This window comes from Equus caballus, chromosome 18 (genome assembly GCF_041296265.1).
Source record: "Equus caballus isolate H_3958 breed thoroughbred chromosome 18, TB-T2T, whole genome shotgun sequence".
NCBI lineage: Eukaryota > Metazoa > Chordata > Mammalia > Perissodactyla > Equidae > Equus > Equus caballus.
The window spans coordinates 57,343,987-57,366,154 of record NC_091701.1 but is presented as its reverse complement, the minus strand read 5'-3'; the positions used below and the strand labels follow the sequence as shown (position 1 = coordinate 57,366,154).

General features: G+C 39.8%; 1 protein-coding gene across 50 annotated transcripts in view; it reads right to left on the bottom strand.

The window, feature by feature from the left end:
* Positions 1–216: 216 nt before the first annotated feature.
* The window catches only part of OSBPL6 (oxysterol binding protein like 6), a 198,719-nt gene continuing 176,767 nt past the window's right edge, over positions 217–22,168 (bottom strand). For all 50 annotated transcript variants that reach the window (XM_070241304.1, XM_070241316.1, XM_070241293.1 and 47 more), the window contains 10 exons: positions 15,897–15,984; positions 15,147–15,400; positions 14,066–14,203; positions 13,620–13,683; positions 11,767–11,845; positions 10,031–10,175; positions 7,954–8,098; positions 6,560–6,686; positions 4,991–5,113; positions 217–3,963 (listed from right to left, as the gene is read on the bottom strand). In XM_070241304.1, coding sequence (XP_070097405.1) covers positions 3,855–3,963; positions 4,991–5,113; positions 6,560–6,686; positions 7,954–8,098; positions 10,031–10,175; positions 11,767–11,845; positions 13,620–13,683; positions 14,066–14,203; positions 15,147–15,400; positions 15,897–15,984 — 1,272 coding nt within the window. In that variant the 3' untranslated portion in view covers positions 217–3,854. The remainder of the gene's footprint in view (positions 3,964–4,990; positions 5,114–6,559; positions 6,687–7,953; positions 8,099–10,030; positions 10,176–11,766; positions 11,846–13,619; positions 13,684–14,065; positions 14,204–15,146; positions 15,401–15,896; positions 15,985–22,168) is intronic.

Below are 22,168 nucleotides of genomic sequence, written 5' to 3'. Positions count from 1 at the left end.
GTTTAACAGGATGATTCATGTAATGTACAGTTTAAAGGTACCAACTTCACAAAAGAAATTCAATTAAAACTTAGAGGATCTAATCCTGGTTTGATAAGCAGTATTTCTAGGCTGGGAAGCTTTTTGGGAAAAAAAAAAAACAAGAAACACTTTAATCTTAGCTCCAATGATATTTTTTCCATCTTTCCCCCAAAAGAACATTTCTAGAGCACAAAATAGATTCATAATTGTTTAATTAGATACATTTTATATATCCTGAACATAATGGCTCCCATAGAAATAAACTAATATTTTGTACACAAACTTTATTTACTGTGCCACACTCATAATATACTGACTCGAGCCCAGTGCAAACATTTATGATACTCCCTGGTGTGTGAGGAGCTCTGCTCCCACAGACACTGTGTTATCTAGGATGACAGAGAGCAAGGGTAGACAAGATGGATAATTAAAATCCACGAGGTAATAACAAAAATGTACACTAGATGTTGATTACACGCTCTTCTCCAGCCACAGCTGTAACCAGAACTAAGCAAGAGTTTGATCAGTTTCCTCCTTAACTCCACCCCCACGGCTCCTTGGGGCAGGACCTATTGATTGATTAGTGTAATCACTGAAAGGCATGGGGCCAGAACAATGAAGAGGAGTAAAAGGTTTGGAAAATTGACAACCTGGCATTCCTTGTGTTGAAATCCCTTGGTTTCCTGTAGCCGGAAAAGACATTTGGTAGTTTTTATGTCACATATAATTGATATGTAACGTTAAAAGGTATCTCAAATGAGATTTATTTTTACAATTGCCTGGAAGCTATGGGGTATTTTAAAGTAACTCATGACAAATGACTTAATTAAAAAAAACAATAAAATGACAGCAAAATCTGAGAGTAAATTTTCACCCTGGGTGGCAGCATATAGAAGCAAAATAATTAGTTTCTGGTCAGCCTCTACATGTGCTGGTGTGTGCCATCGATCTGTTCAGTTCAGCTCCGTCCACAAGACCATCATCACTTATTATTGCTTTCCTTAGTGACCAGCTCAAAGAGATGTCAGAGCTTATGAATAAATCACGGGGGAGGCATGAAGCATGTTAAGTCCTCCTCCAGCCTAGATCATTTTAGAGAAGAACAAAGAAGAAAAGTGCCCCTGAAATAAAAAGGTTTACATAAAATTCTAAGAAATAAACCAGGTTTTATCAAGAATGATTTAATATGTATTCTACCCTTTTGCTGTTTAAACTAGTCCTGAAAGCCCCAACATTTTGCAGATGAAAATTCCAAATGGAATAAGTCTCACAATTCTATAACCACCATATCAGTAAAAACAAAAAGGAATGAGGCATGAGGCCATCACACTGAGAGGAGTATTTGATGGGGAATTTGTGAATCAGGTATTTTAGGAGTATTTTCTAAAACGTAATTGATCACTTGAATTGGAAGTCTAATTAGGATATCCGAATCTCAAAGGAAGATTCTGAATTGGGGATGTTAAGAAAATACGGTGATTTTAATTAATTTGAGATTTTCTCCTATTGAAATCCTAATCAGAGTTTCAGGTTAGCTTTGACCAACATCACCTACCGGACCTGTGGCTGGAAACTTGTTATCTAGTAAAAGTCCTCTCTAATAGCTAGTCTTTTTCTCTATTGCAACCCCAAAAGCGAGGTACTGTAGTGCTCCCCCGATGGGTCCTGGGTCCTCTGCCAGCTGCCTGATTGACAGCATATGTGTCAGTTACCTGATGCCTCACCTTCCTTCTTCTCTACTTGTAGTATCTGTACTTTGCAGAACTCTTTTCTTATCTTTAAGCTAAATATTTTGAGACTGTTCAGGCAAGTGCCAATAAGTACAGACCAGAACCACTTTAAATAGTGTTTAAAGCTTGACCAACTGTGGGAGAACAGACTTCTCCGAGCAAGTCAATATAAGTCTAATTAAATTATAATTAAAATTAAAGGCATGTATTTCAGGATGTGGATAAAATGACGTCAAGATGAATGAGCCGATAACAAGGGAAAAAGTTTACTACCATGTGGCCAGCCACCTATGGATTTAAAATGGGAACTGAAGGCATTGAGAAGCCTAGGGCAGGGGTTGCTGAGGGAGGACCCTTAGATCTGATGATGGATTAAGGAATTTACTTGGGAATGAAATTTCTTTCTAAACAGTGCATGCTGTACAGAGAATGTATGGACTCAGATGATCGAGGGACGAGTTTTAGGATAACTAAAATAGTGCTCCACCTAGTGGAAACTTTGGAGCTTTCCCTTAAGCTCTCAGCAGCCGTTTCTGATTGTGGATCAGCCATTACTAGGAATGCTTTGCTGAGGAGAAAGAACATTAAAATCAACACCTCATAACAAAATGTAGAATGTCAGTAACCTTGTTATCAGAATTTAAAGTAACACTTAAAATTTGATGGTAAGAATCTAAGAATAAAAACCTAACTAAGAATAAAATATATGTAATTTTAAAATTCTCTAGGAAAATCTCTAAAGAGATTTTTTAAAAAACATACAGGCATTTATATAGTCATCTACGTGCAGAAACTGAGGAATATTGATGCAGGTAAAAAGCCTCTGTATATTGGAGGAAGAAACAAATCTTGAAGTATGCAAAACACGTTTCTGCCCCTCCTTTTTTGTTGGGATGGATAAACTCCTTAGCTTAAATTTTATATCTCTGCCAATAGCAAGGTAAATGCTTAATATGTGGTCATGTATTACACAGAATCACTTGATGAAAATATAAAACATGATTTTGCATAGAACTGATTTAAACAACACAAATAAGCTACTAGCATTCTTGCTTCTGTTCCCAGTGGGGTTCCACTGGTGCCGATCGATGGGTTGGGCACAGGATGGAGATGCGGGTTACATTGTGCTTCAGTCAAAAATAGTCAATTACAGTACTCCTAAGCCCACAGAGAAATTCCATATGCTTTTTATTTCCTTGCAAGGTTTTAACACTGATGCCAAGTGTTCAAATCAAATACAGATATTGCCAAATAATAGGGCACACTGTGAGGCTGGGTGGAAGAGGGATGGTTTAATATCTGGACGTAGGACAGGAACTGACGAGCAATATGAACACAGAGATCTACTTCAGCACACCTTTTCCTTCTTGCCCTTCAGTATCCAATACGGTAACCCGTGTATCAAAGTAAAGCATGTGTTGTTTACTTTTTAAAATCCATTTAAGTTAGTCTCATAATTGTTCGGACCCCAGAAAGTGAATCATGCCATGATCCAAAAGACCCATCCTTCACATTAGCCTATGAGCATACATTTAAAAAATGATTTATTGTACATCTTTGCATTTCTTAAGGCATGAATAATGGCGTACAGATGGAACAAGTTCTGAGAAGCATCACGGCTGTTTTGACAAGGCCAGCACAATCCACCACATCGAACGGACACTCAGTATGAGCTGACCGGCTGCCGTGGCCCAGGAGCTCTTAAGATGAGGGAGTGGCGCTTCCAGAAAAAGGACCAAAAGCGTGGTTTATATGTCGTGTTGCTTTAAACTCTCTGGATCAGCTTTAAGCACCAGTTACAGTTTGTTTTTCTTTACAAACTCTTCAGACTTTGGATTTTATATTCTGCTCCTTTTTTCCTTCTTTTCGAGGAGGGTGTGGATGTTTTTTAAGGAACATGGTTGCAGCAAAACAGAAAGGATCCAAGAGTGGTTAGGGGCCTTGTCTAATGCACTTCTGAAAGTCCATTATAAAGATGGATAGAAAAGCAAATGGGCGGTTCTCAGTCGACCCGGAAACCACGCGCAGCTCTAAGAAACATACTTGTGCATAGTTATTGATTCATTCAGAGCGTGATATGTTGGCTAGCTCAACATTCGCAGTTTACCAAAGAACAGGGCTGTCTACTTTGCTAAACCCAGGGTCCTTTCGCAGCTCCCAGTAGGTGTCGTTAGAAACCCAGGCTTCTCTTTGATTGGCATCACTCACTTTTCTGTGAAAATAGAAAAATCAGCATTAGACGCAAATCACATCCAGGTGATCTGATGATTGGACCTTCTCCTGTAGACAGACGTGTACATATACACAAGACTTTGTCAGGCAGCTAGTGGCCTATCTGCTTATTGATGACTTGTTGACTTTTCACTAGAAATGAATGCATTTTTGTTGTTAAACATTTGAAATAGAAGTGGATAGGGTCATGGGGACAGGGGCTGAGGGCAAGAATAAATCACTTCCAGGCAGAACTAGAAAGTGGAGTATGCAAAGACTGTAACTAGAGCCTCAGGCCCCACCCTCACAAGAACAGTCTCTGCCTCACTTGTGAGGAAAAGCATGCGACCTCAGTAGCTCTAAGAGCCGCTGCAGGGTCCACATCCGAAGAGTGCGCTTCCAATATCTATAGGGCAAGCCTGCATTTCCTCCCCCCCCCCACCCCCCACTCCCGGCAGTCAGGAGGGAGCAATCAGAAAGCATATGAGGTTATTCTGAGCTGGTCTGTCCCGGCTCTGGAGGGTAACAGATGGATTTGGAAACTACAGATTAATCTGTGTGATGTATATCTAGTCCTGCAAATAATCCTGTAATAATCACCCATGATCACACCACAGAGGGGCCAAATGGAAATAATATTAAATACTAATGAAGCCAGGATGACCTTGCGGGCAGTGGGGCCCATCTTGTCTCTGAGTAAGGGAGTGGGAACAAATTCCTCCCATTCTAAAGGGAGTAGCTGAGGGATGAAGAGCATCTTGGGCAAAACCTTGACTCTTTTTTTGCTGCCATAAAAAGCAAAGAGCTGTTGAGGGGAATTTATTTTTATGGTTACAAAGTTTTCACAGGTGCAAAGTCTGAGTCAATATTTTCACTGCCCAAACCAGTTACCAAAATCAGTTTAATTTTCCCACCTTTAATCTCTCTGGACCTAAACTATCCCTCATTTTCTTTTCACTTGGAGTTTCTCATTGCTTGCGGTGCCCACCTGCAAGACATGAACTTGTTGTGGGAATGAAGTGACTTACTTAAAAAATTTTGGTCTATGTTCCAGGTTGTTTTCCTCCATGTATCGTCTTCGAGATCTCTGGAGCTCCTCCACTCTTTGCTTCTCTGCTGCTGCAGCTTCCACATTTCCTTCTTCCAAAAATCTAAGCAGAAAGCAGTTAATATTTTAGTATATTATATTACCCTCTTTTCTGAGAAAAAAGGATCTCATTTGCATACAAGTACACTCTGGTTGCTGGGAACATAACACAGTGAACAGTAATGCTCTGATAATGGCCCCTTACCCCTGCCCCAGGCCACACCTCTGCCTGGCCATCAATGAACTTGCCTTCTGCGTATGTGAACTAAACTATTGCATAGAGCAATAGAAAGGCAGGAGTGAAAGGTGAGTGGCTTGGCTTTGAAGACTTTTCTGGGCTGTCTAAGTTTCTATGACTTGACATTTTCAGGATGACTAGGGAGTCCAGGGTTCGAACAGCATGAAGTCCCATGTTACGCCCATTTTCCCTCTTATCAAAAAGCCCTTGTTAAGGGTCACAGAATGGAGGAGGGTAACTGGCTGTTCTCCACTTTTGGAACAGATTGGGAGGGAACGAGTTTTCCTGTTTTATTGGAGAGAGTAAAACTGATGAAAAAAAGAAAAGGTAAGAGTTGAGGAAAATTATAAAAGCCCACAGAAAGGAAATGAATCGTAAGTGAAATTCAGAGAGGGAATACTGGAAAAGAATTGAGAAAGAAAAAGCAGACCTAATGGTGACTTGCAAACATTTAAATGTCAAAACGAGAGCAAAGAACGGGGATTCAATATGATACACATTGTACAGGAAGTTTACTGACGAATTTGAATGCCAAGCAGTGAGACTGCATATTCTAGAGAGAGAGGGGGGAATATGAGACAACTAAATAGTAGCACATTCAATGCTGGGACCATTTTGGCAGACGACAAACAAAGCCACAAATACATTGGAAACAGAAATGATCTTGGATGGAATTTGCATGGCATATCACATTTAATTCTGTAGGAATGGACAACATGAGTACAGAACCATATAAGAATAATAAAAAAATAAGGATCAGAGGTATTAAAGGTACTGTATTTTGAGTACGTCTCACACCCTGTGGGATTAAACCATATTGGGCAAACTCCAGACTTTAACTCAAAGCATTTCTAGGTGCCTCTGTAACTTATCTTCTTACTCTTCAGTGTAAAAGATATTCCATGTTACAGAATACCAGAAGGAAAAAGGTAAAAACACTGGGTGAGGATTGACTCTGTATTTAGTGGAGAGAGAATTCATGGATTTGCAGCCCTTTGGTAAACTTGGGGGCGGCGTGGTGGGCAGAAACTTTTTGTTAAAAACATCGTGTCATCTGTGAGGAGCGGTTTGTTGAGCTAATCTTTCGGTTATGATCCTCCTCTGAATACTGTTCAACCTGGGGTAGAAGACTCAAATACTGCTGAGTGAATAAGGGAATGAATGAAGGATTCAACGAATAAATAAATGATGGTATTGAAAATAAGTCTTAACGACATCTGTAGGGCCATGTCATGATCTAGTGTCCATCTTAAATACCACTGCCATGCTCACCTCTGGTCTGGCCGAAACCGGGCGTCTGTCGGTGGAAGGAGATCTTTTAGTACAGGGTCTAACTCATTAAGCTCAATAGCAAACCTCGTGAAGCCATAGTAGAGCTCATAGTTGGTTGGCATGGAACCTAGAATGAGGCCAGTGAACGACTGTGAGAGGCAAAGAGGCTTATGGAATGTGCCGAAGCTGACTTAACCCAGATGCTTAATTAATACCCACACTAAGAGCAAATTTGTAGTCATAAACACTAGCTTATGAATTTTTTAAGTGAATTAAATTGGTTGTATTTTGCTACATGGGAAACTTTATGTTAATTATCATGAATGATAGATTCATATATTTAATAAAATCCAGCCTTTAAGACTATATATATATATATATATATACACATATATATAATATATAATGTACACATAGTGGCCTTCTGGCTAAACTACTCCATAATTTTTCTCTCAAATATCCAATTGGGTAACTAAATGCTAGAGTGATTAACTATGAGCATTAAGATTTCACTAGAAACACTTACAATTTACTTCCTTTTAGAAAAGAAAAAGATGCAGCTCTAAATAAACATTTATTGGCACTTTTTAACTAGACCTGAAGGCAGGATCTTTGTATGCTTTGCTCATTGATGTATTCCAAGCTCCTAGAGCAAAACCTGATGCAGTCAGTATTCAGTAAACAACTGCTGAATGACTGAACTGACCACTCTCTTAGCAGGAAATTTAAACACTCATGGAGGTCTCTTAGGAAACCAACAACTAATTTTAAAGTTAGGGCTTAACTGACAAAATTCCAGTGAAAATAGATGTCATGTGGAGCCTTGTGCTATTAGTACTTGATATTCAATTATATGTTAGTATATTACTAGAACTCTCTTGAAGTCTTTTATTAAAAGTCAACATATTGCAACTTTTTGCTGCTCAAATAAAAAGGTCACTTACTCTAGTAAGTTACTAGTAAGTAACTAGTAAGTTACTGAATTTGTGGATTATAGATGTTTGCAGGCTTTCCTTTGTTTTATTAAAACAGAGTAAATAACATGAGTAAGGATTTAAGTTTCTATATTTCAATTATCTAAACCCTTTAATAAATATTCCTAGCTTTTAAATGTAGGCATAACATTTAGAGTGATTTTACATGAAGCCCAATCTCTGACCACAGGTCAGATTTGGTCTAAATTTTACTACTCCTTATTATCAAATATTGGGACTTATCTAATTTATATGTTAAGTATAAATGTAACTACAATTGCCTTAAGCATCTATGGTTTTGAAAACACTGTTTTCAAACATTGTTACAGAAAACAAGGTGAACTGCATGGGATGATTGGACATCCCTGTCCTCTGTCACTCATGCTGCCCTCCTGAGGAAAGACACTCCTGCCGCCTCACCTGGTCTCCAGATGCACTTTGCGGAGGGGGCCACGCCGCAGTAGAGCCCTTCATGCCACTTCCCAAACAGCCGGTGTACCACCTTCCCCTCCTGATCCATCACAACCCCCTGGACTTCATTCACATTCGAATTCCAGTAATTCACCTGGAAAAACCAAACCCCAATGGAAACACCCAATCTCCTTAATAACCCCAATTGCTATAATTTCCATATGGAAAACTGCCTTAACTTTGAAGCTCCTCATTCAAACCATGTTCAGATATCTATCTTAAAATGTTTTATAAGGAAGGTTGGCTTTCTCAGTGTTGGCTAGAGCATGGCAGCAGAACACTGAGAAGGCTCAGCTTCTATCTAATAACCTAATGTTAATTATAGGTAGGAGTTTCTTCCTTACATCCTCCTCGAATTTTTCCTCTGTTCATGAATTTAAATGAATTTCAATTGGCAATGCTGTAGAAGTAGTTCGTGAAATAATTTCCACAGTATCTGTAAATTGCTAACTTTTATCATAAAGAGCCTGCTTTGGTCACCTCCCAAAACAGTGAGAAGTCTGTGGGAATTTACCCTTCTGGATCCCATGGCTCCTGTTCTAGATCAAGCCCCAAGTATGCAGGACCCTAGAATTCCCTGTCCAAGTGGCTCTAAGCTTACTCCATAGCCTGCACAGGCCTTTTCCTTGGATTCATCCACCAAGGGGCAGACCACCCACCAGTGTGTGAATCTTCAGGTCTGAGGGGTGGCCAAGGGCAGCTGTTTGAGGGGGGTGTGGACAGAGCGTGGATGTGCAGGCTGGACTGCCTACATATGTGTGTGTGTGAGACCCCTGGCAGTGCAGGACAAGGATAGAGCCAGAGGCGGGAAGATGGTGGGGAAGGGTGAGGGCCAGGACTGGGTCTCCTGCACTGCCAGATTTCCAGCACAGAGTTCTGAAGTATCTGACCTGGTCTTGCAGGTTTTTCTTTTTTTTTTTTTTTAATAAAAGATATATTTGTCAAAGTGAAGGATAGAACATATTTTATTTGACAGTTTGTGGGCCTCATTTACATGTTTTAAATATTGACACCAATGGAATAGGAACTTGCATTTGTCCTCTTGCCCAGAGCTCTGCTAACATTAGGGGCAGGCCTAGATGGAAGTTTCTCAGAGCCTACAAAACTAAATGCACTCATTTACTGTCATCACCCATCAGAGCAAAGAGTGATCCTGGCTCGTCAGTTCTGAGCCACCTAATGAATCTATAAGGAAAGAAGGAAAAAAAGAAAAACATCTTGAGCCAAAATAAAGATATTCAAAACTAACATGACCTCCCAATGTGGCTTAAAAGGATTTAATTAAGAAGAGAAAACTTTGAGCTTTAAGACTCCAATATGTTACCCGTTTCTACCATATTAGAATGAGATCAGGAGTAGAAAAGATAAAGGGGGTATGGAGTTTCTGCACCATGATGAACTCTGCAGGACATTGAAACAAACATGGAGAGAGACTGTGCGTTCCACTTTAGACCAGAGAGACTGAGGGAAAATGGTGTTCCTTCTGTAGGCATTCCTATCCCAGACATCTTTTCTTGTTAATAAAGGTAATGCTTTTTCTTGAACTTATTTGGATTATAATAGTGGCAGAGTTGGATAAGCTTATAGTGACTGGAAGCTATCATCTACATACACCCTCAGAAAATGACAACTGCATTATAATTAGGTCCCTAAAATAAGATCACTTGAATATGCTGTAATCAAGCAGGAACAGAAATAGAAATATAAACCAGGAGACTTGCTATAGGCAAGAAGTGCTTTCTGGAATTTTACTTAATGAACTACTGAATGGCTGCTTAAAAAGAAAATTCTTTAAAAAGATTTTTTTTTTTCTGTTTTGAGATGGTGCCTTTTTTGACCCCCACACATTCAGAAGTCTGCGTGCCTTGAGGAACTCCATCAGTGGGTTCTGCTTTCTTATCTAAAATGTCCTTAAGGATCACGATACAGGACAGACTCGCTTGTGCTGTTTAAGGTAACTGTTTTATTTCTTCCTTAGGAAGTATATTACACTATTTTTTCCTTACTGTTGTAAGATATTATTTACCTTGACAAATGTGAGTTTGCAAATGCAAACACTGCTTTTGGTATTTCTAATGGTTACTTCTCCATAATGCTCTATCCATCTCCTCCCGCTGAGAATGTTGTGTATGCACGTGGTGACTTTGTTCCACACATAGCAATCTCCATACCTAGTGAAGAATACAACACGGATTAATGTCAGCGAAGGTCACATATATACATTACTGTTTCTAACGAGAATATTCTTTGGTGAAAGCTTCCTTTTCTCTCAGTTTCCTCTCATTTCTTTGTTGAAAGTTTCTATGTGGTCAAGGATGTTTATGACATGACTCATTCATTTAAGGAGCATTTCAGTGCTTTCTATGGGCCAGATGGTAAAGCTACCAAGTTGAGTAGGGCCTGCTCTCCTGGAGCCAACAGTATGGTAGGGGTAGATGTACATGTCAACAAATACTCATGAGGAAGCGTCATGAGAACACATAAGGGGGAGCCCTTAAGCCTTAGATCTGCCTTGAATGCGGGGTGAAGGCTTGCCAGAGGAGGCTGGGTTTGGTCTAAGCTTGGAGGATGGATAGGAGGGCACTACAGGTTGGGGAAAAGCATCAGAAGCCAGAAGAGCATGACGCACCTGGGGACCCCTGAGTGGTGTGCTACAGGTGAGTGGGTGTGGTGAGAGGCAAGGCTGGAAAGGTTTGATGGGGCAGAGCAGGCAAGGCCTTCAATGACATACCAGTGAGTCTGGATTGACCCTGCAGGCAACAGGCCATGGTGGGAGGATTCGAGGGAGGAGAGAGGAATGGTAGGGCATGCATTTATGCAAGATTACTCTGAGAACATTGTTTCATACTTCGAGGTAAGACCAAAGGTGTGAATAATTCTTTGGGAAAAGATTGATGAGAATAATTAAGACAGCACATATCTAATGCAAATTCTGGGGAGTAACGTTACAGAATTTCTGCCAAGGAATGAGATGACATAGCTTCAGATCACATGTACACGTTGTGTATATTTTAAAATAAAATGTTATTTCAAGATAAAATAAAATGATTCTAAGTTTCTAAAAAGTTTATGAGTTGGTATGATGTAGGCACTATATATGACTGGGAACATTCTTTCTTTCTCACAAATTTGCAAATAGTGAAAGTTTATTTTGTGGTCCTGGGAATTCCCCTCCTCCCTCTCTCCACCTTTCTCCATATCCAATCTACCAGAAAATTCTCTCATTCAAATAGAAAAAACCAAACCAAACCAAATGAACCAAATGAAGACAGAAACAAAACCAATCAAGCCTTTGGCCTCAATGAAAACTTCAATTAATTTAACAAGATTTATAGACTATATCCTCTGGAAAACAACCATATAAGGATTCCATCACTCTTCCTTAATGAAATGACTTAGAAATGAAAAATAGTCCCTGAATCTAACATTAACTCAAAAATGATATTATAAATTGTATAGAAAAGAAATGGCTAAAAAAAAGAAACTTCTATATAAAATGCAAACTAACAAGGTGACTGGGACAGGTAGTGACCTGGTGTTGACTGATCAAGGGAGGATGTGCAGAGACAAATAGGAAGCTTTGATACATATGCTAAAGTTCTCATTTGCTTTTGTGGGATTCCATTCTCAAAACTTCGGCAAAGTTAACAGAAGATTTTGCCATACAGGGAAATGGATCCTTGGCACTTCTAGAGTTTCACATACCCGTTTCTGATTTAGGAAAGCAGATAGGAGACCAAAAGGAAGATGAGAGCAACCTACTTTGGAAGCATGACATTCAGTGTTCCAACAGGCAGGATTTCCATCGACTTCCCCCAGAACTTGTTTTTCCATCTGATATCTAAATAACATAAGCAGAGGACAAGAAATATATACTCCATATCTAATCATTTATTCTATAAAAACTAACTTTTGGGGGCTGGCCTGGTGGTGTAGTGGTTAAGTTTGCACACTCCACTTTGGTGGTCTGGGGTTCACAGGTTTGGATCCCGGGCGCAGACCTAGCACTACTTGTCAAGCCAAGTATATGCTTGTGGTGGCATATACATACGCTGTGGTGGCATCCCACATAAAGTAGAGGAGGATTGGCACGGATGTTAGCTCAGGACCAGCCTTCCTCAAGCAAAAAGAGGAAGATTGGCAACAGATGTTAGCTCAGGGCCAATCTTACAAAAAAACACAAAAAACCCCACTAACTTTGTATCACACTTTGCATTTTACAAAGAACCTTTGTAATCACAATTGACTCTATACTGTTGATTTAACATAAGTGCCTAAGGACAGCCAAAGGTGAAAAGATTAACTGTGAACCAAAAACATCTACTATCTATGTTTCTCCATAATACATGCTCCATGTTTGTTTTCAACTAATAAAACTGGGAAAAGCCTGGAATAATATGTGTGTGTATTAACATACACATATACTCTACTATGCTTTAATGTCTAGATAAATGTTGTTATAAATTTTAACTAAATGGTGGAAATAGTTAACATATATATAAAAAATGAGGTATATAGTAAAAATAATTTCAGTATGGCAATATCACTGATTTATATATACATTTATTCTAAGAGTTATATGTATGATTTGGGAGAAGAGTACAAAAATAAAATTTCTAAATACAGATAGGTAAGATTTATGAGAAAGTTGGATTAACTTTAACATGTTCCTACATTGTTAAGATATGGCCCAGGGCCCAGCATTTTATCTCACATGATGGCTTCACGTTTTACTTGTGGAAACTCAGGCTTACCTGTGAATTCGTAATAACCACCTGGTCCCACTTCGATGATCTAAGGGAGCTTAGTGCTGTCTCCACAAAATTTCTGACTCTTTGTTATGAGCAAGAAATATTTATTTTCTTATTTTGCAATACAGTACAGTTGCAATGTTCCATCATTTCGTGTGTTTTCAGATTGAGGAAGTGCATATGAAAAGAGTCATTCTGTGCACAATGAAGCACCCTTCCAAACATGAAGGAACTATTTATACTTAATGGTCAAATTTACATATATATATATATATATTTTTTTCTTTTTCTTTCTAAAGGGGTTTTGAAGTGTTTTATTTTAGGTGAGTTTGTAACACATTCTGATGGAACAATGGGCACAGATTAGAGACTTCAATCCAAACTACTAAACCTCAATGAGTTAAAGACCAGAAATCACTGCAATGTTTATATATCTAAATAGACTGTGACCACAGACGATGCACTGTGGAGACTTCCTTGAGGATTAAGATCTCTTTGCACACCCTCACAAAGCAAGAAGGCAGCAGATATAACCTTTTGCATGTTAGAGATGCAGACAATGAGGCACAATGAGGTAAAGTGATAGCCCAGAGCTGACACAGTCAGCAAGGACCTCTGTGGTCCCACAGGGCTTTGCTTCCTAGATAAACAATCTCATCTCCTAGATGACATGGTTTCATATTTAAACCAAGAAATCTAATTTCTCAAACTGAACTCTGCACCAATTACCAACATTCTCTGAGTTCCAAAGTTAGAAATCTAAACTGAGTACAATGTACCTCTGGAAACTGGAAATTGTTTTATAGTTGTATCTAGACTATATAGTCATCAATTGGATTTTTAAGTTGTAACTGAGATACAAACCTTGCCAAAACACAAAATTCTTGGATTCACAGTGACAAGCAGAAATGGGTGGATGATGGCTAACCTGGTAATCAAAAACAAAAAAGAACAAAAACAAAAAAAGAAGGCAATGACATCAGTGTTAAAATTTCCATAAACAATAATTTTTTTTACAACATATATTCGCTACTTCCAAAGAAAAACTACTCAATTCATCTATCTCTATTAGTGAATTATTCTCAAAATGTATAAGCAAATTACTGAATCTTTAACTTTTAAGACTTCATGCTTAAACACAGAGAACTTATATGCATCTTAGAGTGGGCAATTTTATAGATAAACTAAGTGAGTTTTCTGTTAACTGGTATCATAACTCGCCCTAAACAGAAGTCTATCAAAAAGCTATTTGCCTCATCAGACTGCCTTCCTACTTACGTAGAGACCTCACTGAGTCAGGTGGGACGTACCTGTTCTGAGAAGAAGCGGAACCCCTTGTCCTCTCTAATGCATTCATAAGTCTCCCCAAGGACAGGGTTGAATGGCTTACTTCCTGCTCTGAAATAGGTGGAGCAATATCCTGAAACTGCAAATGCAGCAATAAGAACCTGTTAAAACATTTAAGAAAGGAAAATAATATAGGAGAGACTATTTCCAGGTCTGTTTGTCCCTTATTCCTCTAGATTTTACACATCCCCATCAGCAGGTGCTGATTTGATGGCATCTGCATTTTCTATTATTTGCACTTGCTCTTCATAAACTTACGGGGGAAAAAATAAATGAAAATGAAGTTAAACTCCTTACATGGGAACAAGCAGGCAATTAGGCCAAGTATTCTTCACTCATCTGTCCATTCAATTTCCTGAGTGTCACAGAGTTCTTTTTTTTTTTTGGTGTGGAAGATTGTCCCTGAGCTAACATCTGTGCCAGTCTTCGCCTATATTCTAAGTGGGACACTGCCACAGCATAGCCTGATGAGTGGTGTGTAGGTCTGCACCCAGGATCTGAGCCTGTGAGCCCCGGGCCGCTAAAGTGGAGTGTGTGAATTTAACCACTATGCCACCAGGCCAGCCCCCAGAGTTCAATTTTTGAAAACCAGTTTCCAGTTTAAGCCATTTGCAAAATCTTAACACCACGTGCAGAAGGATGGTGGCCACTGGTGCTTCTCAGAGGGCAGGTCAAGTTTTCCACAGTCATGTGGCAGAGAGGCCAGGGCAAAACACAAACAGGAGGTTACTTTCTCAGATCCAAGTTCCTGAACAAATGGGCTCTCTTGGCATTCAGGAAAAGCTGAGAAAGCAAGGCCAGACATGCCTTAAACCTGTAAGGACTGTGACATCTTTCCATCCTAACTTCAGAAACACTCTAAACCAAGCATAAGCCACAATGTGTGTATTTTCCAGTAGAATTTATGCAAATAGACCGATTCCTCTCTTACCTATGCAGAGAGAATGTTACGCAAAGATCAAATATGCTACCATAATGAATTCTGCCTTAGCCCAGGTCTAGGGCTGACAAATCCCAGAAAAGCACTGTTCTGTTATTTATTACCATGCGCTCATAGGGGTCGTCGGTTTCTGAAGCCTTGTCCAGAAGCTCACTGTATTCAATCTCCTCGCAGAGATGCTGCAGAGTGTTCAGTGGCTCGTTTAGCTCCACAGGCATAGAGACTTTAGATAGATCTTTACCAATGTTGTTCCTCAAGATATTCCAGAGGTTAATGTTACTGGTGTCCGGACAGGGAGCTGGCAGGCATGTCCGACGTCCGTTTCGGAAGGCCCCTCCCGTAAGCTCCCCATTCAAGACTGAAAGCAGGAGAAAGATGAGATCACAATAAAAGATACTTTGCTTTTCTGATTTCACAAATCCCGGGATGGAAATAACTTTCCAATAATTCCGACTGTGATACATTTCTCAAGCCTTCATCATACGCTCTCAAGAATTATTTCTATACAAGGTTGCTAATAAATGAACAAAACACGAGTGTACAGTTTTTAAACAAGGTGTTAAATATACTCAAATATAGTTCAAGAAAAAACAAGTCAAATTTTAAAAAATTAAACATATTTAATAAGAAAGACTCAAACTTTTGGTTTGAGCAAGAAGTAAAACTTTTTCACTTAACCATCTACCTAACAGATTTTTCAACCATTACCTCAACAGACTATACAAATACAAAATCTATTGAACAATCAGCTGTAAAAGGAACAATGAGTGGGGGGGAAATGATCGTTCATTGAATCACCAGCCTTGTGATTTGGCATGTAGATAGAACCATCTGGAAGCTCAAAGGATGCATACTTTGCCGAGAAATGTTGTCTGCGACACTGGTGTTGTCTTCAGATATATTATCACTCACATCGCTGATGTAAGACTCATCATCTGAAGCCTAAGACAGGAAAGAACATAGAAAGGATTGGAATTCTTGTTCAGTCTTAACTTCAGAAAATCAGAGGATTAAAAATAACAAGATATTGCCTAATGAGAAGCAGAGGGCATGGTGGGAAATGAATTTGGCCTATGTCCAATGAACACCTGAGGGTCTTCCATGAGCCAGAATACAGGGTTGCTTGAAAGCAGCTCTTCTCTTTAAATAGCTCCCTGTCTTAGTTGGGCTGGGAGGCTGGGGGAGGCTTGTACATAACTACAAATATTTCAGTACAACACAGTAAGAAAGTGCAAAAAAGGAGGCCCTATGACTCTCCCTAGAGAGTCAGGAGAGGCTGCCCAGAGGAAGTAATGTTTGAAGTGGGGATTGGAGAAGTTGTTAAAAGGGGGAGAAGCAGAGGAAGAAGAGAGTGTGCAAAGGCAAGGACCACGAGAGAAACATTCATTCCTGGAAAACTAAGAAGTCGAGTGGCTGTGGCAGAGGGTGGGGTTAACAAGAAGAGAGTCCGACTGTGAAGGGCTTTTCACGTCAGCGTAAAGGGTTCACGTATAATACTGTGAGTTATTAAATGCAAGCGAATGATAGAGTCATCTTTAGTTTTCAGGAAGACGCTTGACAGCTTTCCCTAAGGAGGCCAGATAATAAGACACTGCATAGATGCGGGTAAGAAATACTGACAGCTTAGATTAAGACGGCCACAGTGAGGACCCAGAGGTAAGGCTACTTTGAGAGCCACAACTGAAGTGCAACGGATAAAATCTGGCAGATTATTTGGGCGAGTGGGAGGATGATTTGGGGATAGAGAGAAATCAAGAATTAAGCCACTCTCTACATAAGAAAAACATGGAACTAAAAGGAAACTAAAATTTGTGTGAGAATAAAATTAAGAGGCAACATATGTACTTAGAAATGGAGCAGATAAGAAAACAAAGGAGCATGGTAGAGCCATTCAGAGAAAGGGGAGAAACGAATGTCTCTGCAGGCAAGAAAGCTGTTGATACTCATTTACTTTCTTCAAAACGGAACTAGCGCTATATTTTTTTCTGAACATAAAAACAAAACATTCTTATCGGAGCAAATTAGAAATTAGATGAGGGTAAACAGATGATATAAAAATCATCCATAATCCCATCATCTAAAGAAGATCACTTTTAACATTCGGTGCATGTTACTCCCAGTTTCAAAACGTCTATACAAAAACATTGATACATCTGTCTTTAGATATTGAAAAAGGGGATGAGTTTACATATTTTTTTATAGTGTTCTGAATATATTTCCATTCTAATAAATATAGCTCTTCATCTTTATTTGGGATGGCAACATACTTCATTAGACAGTTAGAACCAAGGAATTTAACCAGCATTTAAGTGGTTTCGGACTTTTTATTATAATAGATAATACTTGAATGAACATCTTTGTAAACATATTTCTGTGAATCTGTCTGGAAATTTCATTAAGATTTATTCCTAGAAGTGAAACTGCTCGGTCACATGGGTGACTTTTGGCTTTAGTCCCATCTTGGCAAATTGTTCTCTTGAAAGATTGCATTAATTTGTTCTCAGCAGCAGTAAATGAAAGCATCCATCTCTCCACACCCACTTATACACTAAATACTATCAATGCTTTTTGATATCTATCTACCTAACATACATAAAAGACCTGTTTTTAAAGTCTCAATTTCAAATTTTGTGAATTTTTTTATCTTTCACACATTTTTCAGTTCATCATAGAGGTTACATTTTTTCTCAGTTTGCAATTTATTTTTTAACATTGTTTATGTGATTTTTTGAGGCCATGTTAAAGTCTTAAATTTGTATGTAACAAAAACAATCAGTCTTTGCCTTTAAGTTTTCTGTATTTATGGTTGATGGTTTTAAAATTAGAGTTGACAGGGGCCGGCCCAGTGGCGCAGCAGTTAAGTTCACATGCTCCACTTCTCAGCGGCCCGGGGTTTGCCAGTTCGGATCCCAGGTGTGGACATGGCACCACTTGGCACGCCATGCTGTGGTAGGCGTCCCACATATAAAGTAGAGGAAGATGGGCACCGATGTTAGCTCAGCGCCAGGCTTCCTCAGCAAAAAGAGAAGGATTGGCAGTAGTTAGCTCAGGGCTAATCTTCCTCAAAAATAAATAAATAAAATTAGAGTTGACGAAAGCTCACATATCTAGGGAGAATAGAGCACTGGAGAGAATGACTGTGGGTATAAATAAGCAATGGTAGTTTTGCTTCTGCACACTCAGCAAGTCTGTAAGATGGTAAATTGAGAATCAAGTCTTTTTCTGATTCATATTTTCCCACTGCCACTGGCTTCCGGTTCCCATCGACTGCAACAAACCTGCTGGTTAAACCATCAGACTCATGAAACCCACCTTCTTGAGCTTGAAAGAAAAAAAGTAAATCAAACTATTTCATGTGATTTCTCTGAGAAAAGCTAATCACACCCAATTAAGTTAGAGGAGATGAATGCCTGCTCAAACCAAATTCATGTTGCATGCATGTATATTGTTTGAATGTTTGCTGAGAAAGAGTCATGTTTATCCTACAAAAAGCTATCAACAGTCTACTCCTCTTCAGCTTCTAATCTCTTCCAAACTAATACATGATAGAAATAGTCCAAAATCCATGCACATGTAGAATGGTCCATGTAGAACATAAAAGAATTCTAGTGGCCAATGACAGTGGCCCCTGAGTAAGATCTAGATTATACGTGTGGCCAGTAGCTAAGGCTGGGCAGTCTGGCTGTGGTCTACTCCTGTTATCCTGTATATAAAGTTAAGGCTCTCCAGTATTATAATAGAATCCTGTATATAAAGTTAAGGCTCTCCAGTATTATAATAGAATAGTTAATATATATTTGTTTTTCCCTCCATGGTCAAGAATTCCCGTGGCCAAATATTTTTATTTAAGGGCTCACGGATTCAAAAGAGTTCAGGAATTTTTTTTTTTAAATGCAACCAGGCATGTAGCCTTGCAGAAACAAGTTTAAAAGCAGAGGCAAGGACGTAGATCATTCTGGAAGCAAGAAGAGCATTTTTTTTAACTTTAAAAAAAAATTTTTTTTTTCTTATCCTATTTAAAGATTTTATTTTTCCTTTTTCTCCCCAAAGCCCCCCAGTGCATAGTTGTGTATTCTTCGTTGTGGGTCCTTCTAGTTGTGGCATGTAGGATGCTGCCTCAGCGTGGTTTGATGAGCAGTGCCATGTCCGCGCCCAGGATTCAAACCAACGAAACACTGGGCCGCCTGCAGCGGAGCGTGCAAACTTAACCACTCAGCCACGGGGCCGGCCCATGAGAAGAAGAGCATTTTTTAAAGGGACCAAGCATTCATTAAGTGAGGTGCCTTGGTAGATGTCACATAAAGAGGATTTTTCTCTCAGTCATGGAAAATGTTAATGTAAGACAGTGAATGCCCAGATGTTTCTCAGATTAATCATGTGTTAAGGTGCTATGAGCATTCCTTCCTTCATTCAGTTAGCAAACATTTATTGAGTACCTGCTCTGGGCTCACCAGAACCGTTCTGGTGCTGGGGACTTAGTGGTGAAATCTCTCCCCTCATGGAAGTTACATTCTAGTACGGGAGACACACAACAGACGAGTGAAATATATGGAATGTATATTTTGTTAGATAATGCTAAGTATTAAGGAAAAAAAATAAAAAGGGAAGAGGAATATGGAAGGTGAGGGGAGAGGAGGAAATGGTAGCTCTAAATTGTAGACAGGCAGCCAGGATAGGCATCTGCGAAGGTGACTTTTGAGTACACTGAGGCAAGAGAGGGATTTGAACGTGCAGCTCTCTGGAAGTGTTCCAGCCAGGGTGGATGGCAAGTGGAGATGCCCAGTCACCTTTGGCAGCTGTAGTGCAGAATATGCAGCTTGAGCCGCCCCTGCAGCTGCTGCTAGGACTCACATATGTACAGTCAACTAACCAGGTGGGTTTGCCGAGTCTGCTGGGGTGAAGACTTGAGGAGCCTTCTGGGGGACCTCATGACAAAGGAACTTAAGAGACTCGGGCAGCTGAGGCTGATGCAGTAACAGTCTCAGCTGAAGGAGAGGAATGACTGAGAACATCGTGGGGTCTGCCATGGTCTAGCTTCTTGAAATACTTAAGACTGAGTGTTGTGATAAAGGGAGATTTAGGTAAAAATAGTCATTTTATGAAGACCTGTAAGATAGAGGGCACATGGAAAAGGTATGAAGTTCAGTTCTTTCCAGTGTGGGTTGTAGGAGAGAGTCACTTTCCTGGCTTCAGCATGGGACATGGGGTGTCTTTAGCAAATTGACTACTCCAGGAATCACTCCCCTGGCCCCTGGAAGACTCCAGAAGAACAGAGGTTGCAGGAAGCTACAGCTGAGGGCAGAGATCTGATTATAACGGTCTTTGTATGATAGCTAAGGAGTTTAGATAGTTATCCTAAGGACACTGGGGAATAGGGACATAATCAGATTTGCATTTCAGAAAGATTAATCAGGCTCCCCAGTGAAAAATGGATTAGAGGGGGCAAGAAGGCAGGAAAACCGGTTATGGGTTTGACAGGGTGACCTAGGTGGGGAGATGACGGAGGACTGAACTGGATGGTAGCAGGGAGCTGTGGGAAAATATATGGATCTGAGAGTATTTAGGTGATAGAAGTTACAGAACCCAATGAGAAAATCAGTGTGGGTGGTGGGTGGTAGTAAGGCAGGAGTGAAGGGAAACACTTGTGTATTTGATGTGAATACTTGGGTACAAGAGCACCTGGATAAGCAATATAAGTACGTGTAGGTTTGTGTTTCTTCCTTAGGGGTGTGTGTGTGTGTGTGTGTATATAACGGGTTTGTTGATTCCTTCATTTTGGACATGCTGAATTAGAGGTTCTGTGGAGCACCCAGGTGGCAATGTCTCACAGGCAGCTGGTTATGTGGATCCTGACCTGACTCACTCTCTCTTCAGATCTGTTCTCTCTCAGCTTTAAACTTGAATGTCCAAAATGCTGGTCAAATAACCCCACTGAGAGGTCTGATAAACTCACGATGCCTCAAAGAGAATGTAACACCTCCATGTACCCCTGCCCTCTACCTTCTTGTCCCTCCACTAGGTTCACTCTTCCCCCGGGGGTGGCACCATCTTGCTTGGACTTGTGCAATAATCTGCTTCACGTTCTCTTCATTGCTGTATTGTCAGTGTCTGGTGCAAGTGGCATCTGGGCACCCAGTTGGGTGTGCCCCCCAAAAAACTTGGAAATAAGGAAATTAGGTTGCTCTCAGAGAGATAGGCTATAAAGTTATCAGATGATGGGCACAGCCCAGATAATGTAGAGTCAAGTTTGATAGGAAACTCATCGAAGAAGGACAAAGGACTGGTCAGCAATGGGAGCTCAGAAAAGGGACAATCAGAAAAGAAAATGCTGGCAGCATGTCTCCAGCATGGTGGTCCCTGCGGGTGCAGAGACTGGCTCACAGACACAAATACCCCATCCATGTGTCAGAGTATCCCTATGATGGAGACGAAAGCTGGGAGCTATTACACCCTGGCCCCTTCTCCCTTAAGTTAACTCAACTCACGTCTCCTGCTCCCATTCCTTCCTTGCTCACCAAACAACCTCCTCACTAGAATTAAGCTTCCCATGCAGATTTGCCTACAGAGAAAGAGATGCTAATCAGCGAGCATAATTATTTTGTCCATCTGATAGCACCAATTATCACTATGAATAATTAAACCAGTACTCTGGCTTATGAATGGGAATCTGTGAATCTGCTAATGCATGACTTGGGATCTGAGAGGCAGGTGCATGGTTTGGTGTGATAACAAATTCAGTATCTGATACATGAATTCTATTTTACCTTTCCTCCATTATAAAAATGATATATGTTCATTATTTTTTTCTCTTTTCCATTTAATTTTATCTCTAAAATCACTCATACTTCCAAACATCCAAAAACAACTACTACTAACTGTCAGGATGTTTCCTTCCAATCTATTTTCTATGGATATGGAAATAACATTAGCAACCATTTCATTTCCTTTTTGTAAAAATGCAGTACAGATTTGCAATATCAAATGACAGAATTCCTAATCAGCTGTGTGGGAAAGAGTTCTGGCTGCTTCTCCCATGCCAAAAAAATAAATAAATAAAAAAGTCAAAGCACACTTGACTAAATTTCAGTAGAAGAATTAGTTTCTGCAACCTGACCAAGGAAGAGAT